General features: G+C 45.2%; 1 protein-coding gene across 8 annotated transcripts in view; it reads left to right on the top strand.

Moving 5' to 3' along the window:
• Window positions 1-12266, top strand: part of rtkna (rhotekin a) — a 132216-nt gene that overhangs the window by 75090 nt on the left and 44860 nt on the right. For 6 of the 8 annotated variants that reach the window (XM_059650923.1, XM_059650916.1, XM_059650914.1 and 3 more), the window contains 2 exons: window positions 2839-2945; window positions 11803-11934. In XM_059650923.1, coding sequence (XP_059506906.1) covers window positions 2839-2945; window positions 11803-11934 — 239 coding nt within the window. The remainder of the gene's footprint in view (window positions 1-2838; window positions 2946-11802; window positions 11935-12266) is intronic. The other 2 variants (XM_059650915.1, XM_059650940.1) reach the window with 1 other exon arrangement.

Genomic DNA, 12266 nt, shown 5'->3' with positions numbered 1-12266 from the left:
ATGCTGCTTGGCCTGCTGGGTTCATCCAGTTCCACACTGTCTTATCCCAAGGTATCCTCTTGTTTTTAATGTCTTTATAGAGTGCCTTGGAGTACTCGTAAACCCTACTTGCCAATTAGTTTTTAAGCTTTGGAAATGATTTTTTAAACTTTTTATTGTTTATCTACATAATTCCCTTTATGTTGAATAAAATATGGAATTAAATGTAAATATTGAATCTATTTCTACAGTTGATTTGAGCATTGGCCTAAAGCTGAAATAGAACATAGAACATAGAACAATACAGCGCAGTACAGGCCCTTCGGCCCTCGATGTTGCACCGACCTGTGAAACCGATCTGAAGTCCATCTAACCTGCACTATTCCATTATCATGCATATGTTTATCCAATGACCATTTAAATGCCCTTAAAGTTGGTGAGTCTACCACAGTGCAGGCAGGGCATTCCATGCCCTTGCTACTCTCTGAGTAAAGAACCTACCTCTGACATCTGTCCTATATCTATCACCCCTGTATTTAAAGCTATATCCTCTTGTGCTAGCCATCTCCATCTGAGGAAAAAGGCTCTCACTGTCCACCCTATCTAATCCTCTGATCATCTTGTATGTCTCTATTAGGTCACCTCTTCACCACCTTCTCTCTAACGAAAACAGCCTCACGTCCCTCAGCCTTTCCTCGTACGCCTTTCCCTCCAGACCAGGCAACATCCTGGTAAATCTCCTCTGCACCCTTTCCAATGCTTCCACGTGCTTCCTATAATGCAGCAGCCAGAACTGTACACAATTCTCCAAGTCCGGCCGCACCAGATTTTTCTACAGCTGCAACATGATCGTCTGGAAGTAATGTGAGCAGACTGGGAAAAGGCAATCCTGGGCTAATGCTTCGAACACATGGATTTGAATCCCACAATGTCAGATAGAGAAATTTATACTTTAAAACCATTGAGAAGAAAAAGCTTACATAAAAAACAGCATGCAGAGGCCTAACCCTATCGCGCATGGGAACACTCTCAACAGGAAGGCCAATTGGTCTTAGAGTTTACTGCACCACTCATTATGATTATGGCTGATTGTCCAACTCAATAGCTTGTCCCTGCTTTTCCTCCATACCCTTTAGCCCCAAGTGCAATATCCAACTCCCCTAGAAATCTGACAAAGGTTTGGCCATGACAGCTTTCCGTGGTAGCAAATTCCACAGGTTCAACAAACTCCGAGTGAAGAAATTTCTCCTAATCTCAGGCCAAAATGACTTACCTGTATCTTTAGAAGGTGATCCCCTGGTTCTGGACTGTCCTGCCATCAGCACTTCCTTCCTACATCTACCTTGTCCAGTCTGTTAGAATATGATAGGCTTCTATAAAAGATGTCTTTTCAGTCTGTGCAGACTTGGTGGGATGAAGGGCCTGTTCCTCTACTGTACTGTCCTCTGTTGTTTTATCAGAGTTGACTGAACTTGCAGAGCTCGGGATAGGGGTGGTGTGATGAAGGAGAAAGGAAGACCAATAGTGATTGTTCTTTCTGAGCCCTTTATTTCTGCCTTCCCAAAGACAGCAATAATGTAGACATCCTAGTTAAGACGAGTGTAAACTATTACATCAAATAAACAGAATGAATTCTGCCATGGTGAGATTTATGATTATGGCTGATTGGGCAAATGCGAGGTGATATATTTTGGAAGATCAAATTCAAGGGCGAACTATACAGTAAATGGAAAAGTCCTAGGGAAAATTGATGAACAGAGAGATCTGGGTGTTCAGGTCCATTGTTCCCTGAAGGCGACAATGCAGGTCAATAGGGTGGTCAAGAAGGCTATGGTATACTTTCCTTCATTGTGCGGGGTATTGAGTACAAGAGTTGGCAGGTCATGTTGCAGTTGTGTAGGACTTTGGTTCGGCCACATTTGGAGTACTGTGTACAGCTCTGGTCGCCACATTACCAAAAGGATGTGGATGCTTTGGAGAGGGTGCAGAGGAGGTTTACCAGGATGTTGCCTGGTATGGAGGGTGCTAGCTATGAAGACAGGTTGAGTAGATTCGGATTATTTTCATTAGAAAGATGGAGATTGAGGGGGGACCTGATTGAGGTCTACAAGATCAGGAGGGGTATAGACAGGGTGAATAGCAAAAAGCTTTTTCCCAGAGTGGGGTCTCAATTACTAGGGGTCATGAGTTCAAAGTGAGAGGAGGAAAGTTTAAGGGAGATATGTGTGGAAAGTTCTTTACACAGAGGGTGGTGGGCGTCTGGAATGCGTTGCCAGCGGAGGTGGTAGATGCAGACACGTTAGCGTCTTTTAAGATATATTTGGACAAGTACATTGATGGGCAGGGAGCAAATGGACACAGACGGTTAGAAAATAGATGACAGGTTAGACAGAGGATCTTGATCGGCGCAGGCTTGGAGGGCCGAAGGGCCGGTTCCTGTGCTGTAGGTTTCTTTGTTTATTTGTTTCTAAATCTATATTCACAAGCAATTTTGCTGGCTCTCTTGATTACTAGCTCATCAGCATTGTTTGTGTGTGCCATCATGAGCTGGGCCATTACTTATTGCCAATTCTTAATTGCCCTTAAGAAAGTGGTGATGAACTGCCATCTGACACAGTGGAGTTCCGGGATATTGACACAGCAACACTGAAGGACCAGCAACAAAATACCGGGCATAACTAAAGATGGGCAATAATTTCGGGCCCAGCGAATGACAGCCGTATCCATTGAGGGAATGAAAACCATTTTGTATGGTGTGTCTCCATTTCTATGTCTATCTCTTTCTCTGTCTATCTCTCTGCCCCATCCTCATGCTTACACATAATCAGTTTGAGTTTTCTCTCCTGCTTTCCATTGTAGAGTGTTGCTCCTTTTGGTTGCCTCTCTATGGCAGTTTGTGTTGTCAACTTGCTGCCCAGCCTCTCTGTATGACCCAGCAAATGATGTCCAGCTTTTTGAACCTGCAGGTGAGTGCAGCGTTAGCGGAGTCAGCCTGATGTTCTTGCTGTAGAACTGTGTTGTTGCTTAGAATGTTTTCACGGCATATTCAGTAACTCACCCAGTCATGCCTGTACTAGCCCGCTGTTAGAGTGATCCAATCAGTTCTTCAACTTTAGAAACAATTTTGTTTAAACTTGTTATTTATATAATTCACTTCTAAGTAAATATTGAATCTGTTTCTCCAGTTGATTTGAGCGTTGGCCTGCAGTTGAAATGGTGGTCTGGAAGTAATGTGAGCAGACTGGGAATAGACAATCCTAAGCTAATGCTTCAAAAACATGGATTTGAATCCCACAATGGCAGATACGGAAATTTATATTTTAAAACCATGGAGGAGAAAAAGCTAACATAAAAAACAGCATGCAGAGGCCTAACCCTATCGCGCATGGGAACACTCTAAACAGGAAGGCCAATTGGTCTTAGAGTTTACTGCACCACTCATTATGATTATGGCTGATTGTCCAACTCAATAGCTTGTCCCTGCTTTTCCTCCATACCCTTTAGCCCCAAGTGCAAGTCCTGCCATCCCGGGAATCTGTCTGGTGAACTTTCGCTGGTCTCCCTCAATAGCCACAATGTCCTTCCTCAGATTGTGAGACCAAAACTGCTCACAATACTCAAGGTGTGACCTCACCAGACCCTGGAAAACTGCAGCAAGACATCCTTACTCCGATACTCAAATTCTCTCGCTATGAAGACCACATGCCATTTGCTTTCCTCACTGCCTGCTGCACCTGTTTACCAACCTTCAGTGACTGTTCCACCATGGCACCCAGATCTCGTTGCACCTCACCTTCTCCTAACCTGCCACCATTCAGATAATGATCTGCGTTCCCCTGTTTTTGGGGCCAATGTGAGTGGCCTCACACTTATCCACGGTATATTGCCTTTGCCAGTCTATCCATGTCACCCTGCAGTCTCCGAGCATCCTCCTCACAACACACACTGCCACCCAGCTTAGTGTCATCTGCAGATTTGAAGATATTGTATTCAATTCCTTCATACAAATTATTAATGTGTATTTTGAACAGCTGGGGTCCCAGCACTGAACTCAGCATTACTGCCTGCCACTCTGATAAGAACCTGTTTATTCCAACTCTCTGCTTTCTGTCTGCCAAATAGTTCTCTATCCATGTCATTACATTGCCTCCAATACCATGAGCTTTAATTTTCCTTACTAGTCTGTGTGGAACCTTGTCAAAAGCCTTTAGAAGATCCAGATACACAGCATCTACTGATTCACCATCGTATACTCTACTGGCTATACCCTCAAAAAATTCCAGAAGATTAGTCAAGCGTGATTTCCCTGTAATGAATCCATGCCAACTACGACCAATTCTGTCACCACTTTTCAGAAGCTCAGTTATTACATCCTTCATAATTGACTCCAGCATTTTCCTCACCACTGATGTCAGATTAACCAGCCTATAATTCCCCACTTTCTCTCTCCCGCCTTTTTTCAAGAGTGAAGCTACATTACCTCACCTCCAGTCCATTGGAACTCTTTCAGAGTCTACAGAATGCTGGAAAATGATCACCAATGCATCTGCTATTTCCAGGACCACTTCCTTAGGTACCCTGGGTTGCAGAGCATCGGACCCAGGTGATTTTTTTTGTGTTTTAATCTGACCTATTTCCCTAATACCATTGCCTGACAAATAAGGACTTCCATCAGTTCCTCCTTTATCTTGACCCTGTGTCCCGTAGTATTTCCTGAAGATTATTTGTGTCCTTCTTCGTGAAGTCAGATCCAAAGTATTTGTTCAACTGATCTGCCATCTCTTTGTTGTTCATAATGAATTCACCTGATTCTAACTGCATGGGACCTACATTTAACTTCACCAGTCTTTTTCCTCTTCTCACATCTTTAGAAGCTTTTGCAGTAAGTTTTTATGTTTTCTGCATGCTTACTTTCACATTCTATTTTACCTTTCCGAATTAAATCTTGTCCTTTTCTGTTGAATTTTAAATTTCTTCCAGTCCTCAGGTTTGCTGCTTTTTCTGGCCAATTTATCTGCCACCTCTTTAGCTTTAACACTGGTTTATCTTGTTAGCAATGGTTGAGCCACCTTCCCTGTTTTAATAGAATCAGAGGATCCCTACAGTGTGGAAGCAGGCCATTCAGCCCATCGAGCCCACACTGACCTTCCAAAGAGCATTACACCCTAGACACTATAAGCATTTTAGCATAGCCAATCCACCCTAACCTACAGATATTTAACTGTGGGAGGAAACAGGAGCACCCAGACGAAACACATGCAGACACAGGGAGAATGTGCAAACCCCACACAGACAGTCACCTGAGGCTAGAATCGAATCTGAATGCCTGGTGCTGTGAGGCAGCAGTGCCAACCACTGAGCCACCGTGCCACTAGACAGGGGTGTAGCATTTTTGAAGTCACAATTGGGGAACCAGCCAGGGTGCAGGCTATTGTGCTAAAGTGTAATATAGCTGTAACATGACTTTTAGACTCAGTGCCCTGATTGATGAAGGCAAGCATACCATGGTTTTCTTTTATTCATTTACAGGATGAGGGTGTCACTGGCTAGCCCAGCATTTATTGCTCATCCCTAATTGTTACGAATCAACCACCTTGCGATGGGTCTGAAGTCACATTTTGGCCAGACCAGGTTCTCTTGCCTAAAGGACATTCATGAACCAGATGGGTTTCTTGATGATTGACGATTGAATTCATTATCATTATTAGACCCTTAATTTCAGATTCTTTACTGAGTTCATATTCTTCCATCTGCTATACTGAGATTTGAATCCAAGCCCCAGAATCTTCCCAGGATCCCATTACCTGGGTCTCTGGATTAACAACCCAGCGATAATACCACTCGACCAATGCTCCCCTTGAGATCATGAGATTTTTATTACGATGAGATAATTAATTAATCCACCTTATTATACAATATCAAATGTAGAATAGCCTGCTCCCTGGTTAGTTCCCCATATACTGCTCGAAGAAACAATCTCTGCTACATTCAATAAATTCTCTTGCCAATTTCATTAATCCAGTTTCTATGCATGTTAAAGTTATCCATTATTATTGCTGTATCTTTCTTACAACCCACCAGTATTTCCTACTTTCTACTGTGCCCCACTGTCGCCAACCTGTAGTTACTTGTCCCCTTTCTGTTTCTTATTTCTACGCAGACTGAGTCCCATGTTTTGATCTCCAGTGCTGATATGATTTCTCACTACAGAACTGATATTAATCTTAACTAACAAAACTATACCCTCTCTTTTTCCTTCCTCCTTATCCTTCTGAAGATCTGAGTACATTTGGATATTTAATTCCCAAACATCGTCTCCCTCCAACCGCTTCTTAGTAATTACATAGAACATAGAACATAAAAAAGTACAGCACAGTACAAGCCCTTTGGCCCACAATGTTGTGCCGTGAAATAATCCTAATCCAAAAATAAAATATCCTAACCTACATTCCCCTCAATTCACTGCTGTCCATGTGCATGTCCAGCAGTCGCTTAAATGTCACTAATGACTCCGCTTCCACGACTACCACTGGTAAACTATTCCATGCGCTCACAACTATCTGGGTGAAGAACCTCCCTCTGACGTCTCCTCTATACCTTCCTCCTAACACCTTAAAACTATGACCCCTCGTGGCAGTCAATCCTGCCCTGGGGAAAAGTCTCTGGCTATTGACTCTATCAATGCCTCTCATTACCTTGTACACCTCGATCAGGTCACCTCTCTTCCTCCTTCTCTCCAGAGAGAAAAGTCCAAGCTCAGTCAACCTCTCCTCGTAAGACAAGCCCTCCAGTCCAGGCAGCATCCTGGTGAACCTCCTTTGCACCCTCTCCAAAGCCTCCACATCTTTCCTATAATAGGGCGACCAGAACTGGACACAATATTCCAAGTGTGGTCTCACCAGGGTTTTGTAGAGCATAACCTCGCGGCTCTTAAACTCGATTCCCCTGTCAATGAAAGCCAAAACACCATATTGCTTTCTTAACAACCTTATCCACCTGGGTGGCAACTTTGAGGGAGCTATGCACTTGAACACCAAGATCCCGCTGTTCCTCCACACTTCGGTGAATCCTGCCTTCAATCCTATATTCAGTATTTAAGTTCAACCTTCCTAAATGCATCACTTCGCATTTATCCAGGTTGAACTCCATCTGCCATTTCTCAGCCCAGCTCTGCATACTGTCAATGTCTCGCTGAAGCCTGCAATAGCCCTCGATACTATCAACCTTTGTGTCATCAGCAAACATACTAACCCACCCCTCAAACTCCTCATCCAAGTCATTTATAAAAACTACAAAGAGCAGAGGCCCAAGAACAGAGCCCTGCGGGACACCACTCAGCACTTACCTCCAGGCAGAATACTTACCATCTACAACCACTCTCTGCCTCCTGTCAGCCAACCAATTCTGAATCCAGACAGCCAAATCACCCTGTATCCCATACCTCCTGACTTTCTGAATGAGCCTGCAGTGGGGAATCTTATCAAATGCCTTGCTGAAGTCCATGTACACCACATCCACTGCTCGGCCCTCGTCAACCTGTCTCGTGACTTCCTCAAAGAACTCAATAAGATTTGTAAGGCATGACCTGCCCCTCTCAAAGCCATGCTGACTCCCTTTAATCATGCTATGCTCTTCCAAATAGTCATAAATCCTATCCGTCAGAATTCTTTCCAAAACCTTGCTGACCACAGACGTATTACTGACTGGTCTGTAATTTCCAGGGATTTCCCTATTCCCTTTCTTGAAAAGTGGAACAACATTTGCCTCCCTCCAATCTTCCGGTACGAATCTCATGGAGCGTGAGGAAGCAAAGATCTTCGCCAGCAGCTTAGCAACCAACTTTCTCGCTTCCCGGAGCAACCTAGGATAAATCTGGTCTGGCCCTAGGGACTTATCAATCTTAATGTTTGCCAAAATTTCCAGCACATCAACTTCCTCAAACTTGATCTATTCAACTTCCCCCCCACAGTGATCGAGAACGCCCTTGACCGCGTCTCCCGCATTTCCCGTAACACATCCCTCACACCCCGCCCCTGCCACAACCGCCCAAAGAGGATCCCCCTCGTTCTCACACACCACCCCACCAACCTCTGGATACGCATCATCCTCCAACACTTCCGCCATCTACAATCCGACCCCACCACCCAAGACATTTTTCCATCCCCACCCCTGTCTGCTTTCCGGAGAGACCACTCTCTCCGTGACTCCCTTGTTCGCTCCACACAGCCCTCCCACCCCACCACATCCGGCACCTTCCCCTGCAACCGCAGGAAATGCTACACTTGCCCCCACACCTCCTCTCTCGCCCCTATCCCAGGCCACAATTTGACATTCCACATTAAGCAGAGGTTCACCTGCTCATCTGCCAATGTGGTATACTGCATCCACTGTACCCGGTGTGGCTTCCTCTACATTGGGGAAACCAAGTGGAGGCTTGGGGACCGCTTTGCAGAACACCTCCGCTCAGTTCGCAACAAACAACTGCACCTCCCAGTCACAAACCATTTCCACTCCCCCTCCCATTCTTTAGATGACATGTCCATCATGGGCCTCCTGCAGTGCCACAATGATGCTACCCGAAGGTTGCAGGAACAGCAACTCATATTCCGCGTGGGAACCCTGCAGCCTAATGGTATCAATGTGGACTTCACCAGTTTCAAAATCTCCCCTTCCCCCACCGCATCCCTAAACCAGCCCAGTTCGTCCCCTCCCCCCACTGCACCACACAACCAGCCCAGCTCTTCCCCTCCACCCACTGCATCCCAAAACCAGTCCAACCTGTCTCTGCCTCCCTAACCTGTTCTTCCTCTCACCCATCCCTTCCTCCCACCCCAAGCCGCACCCCCATCTACGTACTAACCTCATCCCACCTCCTTGACCTGTCCGTCTTCCCTGGACTGACCTATCCCCTCCCTACCTCTCCACCTATACTCTCTCCACCTATCTTCTTTTCTCTCCATCTTCGGTCTGCCTCCCCCTCTCTCCCTATTTATTCCAGAACCCTCACCCCATCGCCCTCTCTGATGAAGGGTCTAGGCCCAAAACGTCAGCTTTTGTGCTCCTGAGATGCTGCTTGGCCTGCTGTGTTCATCCAGCCTCACATTTTGTTATCTTGGATTCTCCAGCATCTGCAGTTCCCACTATCTCTTGATCTATTCAAGCCTGTTTTCCTGCTCATCAAGTTCTCATTCACAACAAGGTCCCTTTCCTTCGTGAAAACCGAAGCAAAAAACTCATTTTGGGCTTCCCCTATCTGCTCAGACTCCACGCACAAGTTCCCTACGCTATCCCTGATCGGCCCTACCTTCTCCCTCATCATTCTCTTATTCCTCACGTATGAGTAAAATGCCTTCGGGTTCTCCTTACTCCTTCCTGCCAAGTCTTTTTTGTGCCCCCTCCTGGCCCTCCTCAGTCCACTTTTGAGCTCCTCCCGAACAAGCCTGTAATCCTCTAAAGCTGTGCTAGATCCTTGCTTCCTCCACCTTACGTTCTTTTTGACGAGAAGCACCTCTGTACCCGTCATCCAAGGCTCCTTAATCTTACCCCTTCTTACCTTTCTCAGGAACAAATTTATACATCACTCGCAACAACTGCTCCTTAAACAGTCTCCACATGTCTGTTGTGCCCTTTCTGTGGAACACTTGCTCCCAATCTGTACTTCCCAACTCCTGTCTGATATCGTCATAGTTTCCTTTTCCCCAGTTAAATATCTTCCCCTAGTAACTGCTCCTTTCCCATTCCATGGCTATGGCGAATGTGAGGCTGTTATGGTCACTGTGGCCAAAGTGTTCTCCCACCACAAGATCTGACACCTGTCCTGGCTCATTGCCGAGCACCAAATCCAAAATGGCCTCTCCCCTCGTTAGCCTGTGACATACTGAGTAAGGAAACCCTCCTGAACACACCTGACAAAAACAGCTCCATCCAAACCATCTGCACGAAAGAGGTTCCAATCTATATTGGGAAAGTTGAAGTCACCCATAACCACAACCCTGCTACATAGAACATAGAACAGTACAGCACAGTACAGGCCCTTCGGTCCTCCATGTTGTGCCGACCTGTCATACCGATCTCAAGCCCATCTAACCTACACTATTCCATGTACGTCCATATGCTTATCCAATGACGATTTAAATGTACCTAAAGTTGGCAAATCTACTACTGTTGCAGGCAAAACGTTCCATTCCCTTACTACTCTCTGAGTAAAGAAACTACCTCTGACATCTGGCCTATACCTTTCACCCCTCACTTTAAAGCTATGCCCCCTTGTGCTTGCTGTCACCATCCTAGGAAAAAGGCTCTCCCCATCCACCCTATCTAACCCTCTGATTATTTTATATGTTTCAATTATGTCACCTATCAACCTTCTTCTCTCTATCGAAAACAGCCTCAAGTCCCTCAGCCTTTCCTCGTAAGACCTTCCCTCCATACCAGGCAACATCCCAGTAAATCTCCTCTGCACCCTTTCCAAAGCTTCCACATCCTTCTTATAATGCGGTGACCAGAACTGTACGCAATACTCCAAGTACGGCCGCACCAAAGTTTTGTACAGCTTCACCATAATCTCTTGGTTTCGGAACTCGATCCCTATATTAATAAAAGCTAGAACACTGTATGCCTTCTTAACAACTCTGTCAACCTGGGTGGCAACTTTCAAGGTTCTGTGTACATGGACACTGAGATCTCTCTGCTCATCTACACTACCAAGAATCTTACCATTAGCCCTGTACTTTGCCTTCCGGTTACTCCTACCAAAGTGCATCACCTCACACTTGTCTGCATTAAACTCCATTTGCCACCTCTCAGCCCAGCTCTGCAGCTTTTCTATGTCTACCTGCAACCTACAGCATCCTTCGTCACTATCCACAACTCCACCGACCTTAGTGTCGTCTGCAAATTTACTAACCCATCCTTCTACGCCCTCATCCAGGTAATTTATAAAAATGACAAACAGCAGTGGACCAAACGCCGACCCTTGCAGTACACCACTCGTAACGTTTGCACTTTACAACAATCTGCTGGCCAATGAGTTCTTCGATCTCCCTACTGCTATTTGGGGGCCTGTAGAAAACCCCCATGAGGTGACTGCTCCCTTGCTGTTCCTAACTTCCACCCATACTGACTCAGTCGACAAACCTTCCTCGGCAACCTCAGCCCATACCACCTCAGTAGACGAGTCCTCATCAAAGGTTCTTTCAGCCGCCGTTATATTCTTCTTGACCAACAAAGCCACACCTCCCCCTCTTTTACCACCTTCCCTGACCTTAATGAAAGATCTAAACCCTGGATCCTGCAACATCCATTCCTGACCCTGCTCTATCCATGTCTCCGAAATGGCCACAACATCGAAGTCCCAGGTACCTATCCAAGCTGCAAGCTCACTTACCTTATTCCAGATAATCCTGGCATTAAAGTAGACACACTTCAATCCAGCTTGCTGTCTGCCAGCACACTCCTGTGAGAGTGAGGTCCTGACCATGTCCTGCCTACGCTCATCCTCCTGTGTACTAGTAATTGCGACCAAATCACATCTATTTGTCTCTCTCGTGTTGTTAACTCGTGAACTTTATTCTGAATGTTTCGTATATTCACAGCCAAAGCTTTTAAGTTTGTTTTCTTATTAAATTGCCCAACTGTTATATGATTCCTTGGTACAAGATGAGCTTTGCATATTCTATCCTTCCTTTTATTTTCTGGTAACAATTTCATATCAACCACATAGTTAAACAAATGCTGAATTTTCTTAATTGATCTACATTTTTCTAAAGCCATCCCTAGCACTGAGGTTTTTCTGAATAACTTGCAGTGGTTTTTATGTTACAGCAGATGGTGGGTGAACGGTGCAACTGGACCAGGATGTACTGTGTGTTACAGGGAACAAACCTGTTCTGTTACTACTCTCCAGAGGAAGTAGAGGCCAAAATGGATGCTGCATTTACCATTGCTGTAAACAAGGTATTCTGAAAAGAAATCGGACAGGAAGTCATTTTTGTTGTGCTGCAAGATTTTTATTCGTTCTTATCTACATTCAGAAAATTGAGGAAATCCTTATGTCATTCCAAAATTAGAGGGCTGAGTTTAAGGTGACAGAAGGAAGATTTGAAAAGGACCTAAGGAGCAACTTTTCCACACAGAGGGTGGTGCGTGTATGGAATGAGCTGCCAGAGGAAGTGGTGGAGGCTGGTACAATGACAACATTTAAAAGGCAGCTGGATGGGCTCGTGAATGGGAAGTGTTTAGAGGTATATGGGCCAAATGCTGGAAAATGCGACTAGATTAATCTAGAA

Source organism: Stegostoma tigrinum, chromosome 1, assembly GCF_030684315.1.
Source record: "Stegostoma tigrinum isolate sSteTig4 chromosome 1, sSteTig4.hap1, whole genome shotgun sequence".
Classification (NCBI taxonomy): Eukaryota; Metazoa; Chordata; class Chondrichthyes; order Orectolobiformes; family Stegostomatidae; genus Stegostoma; species Stegostoma tigrinum.
The sequence above is the reverse complement of the archived record's forward strand: the minus strand, read 5'-3'. Positions and strand labels throughout refer to the sequence as shown.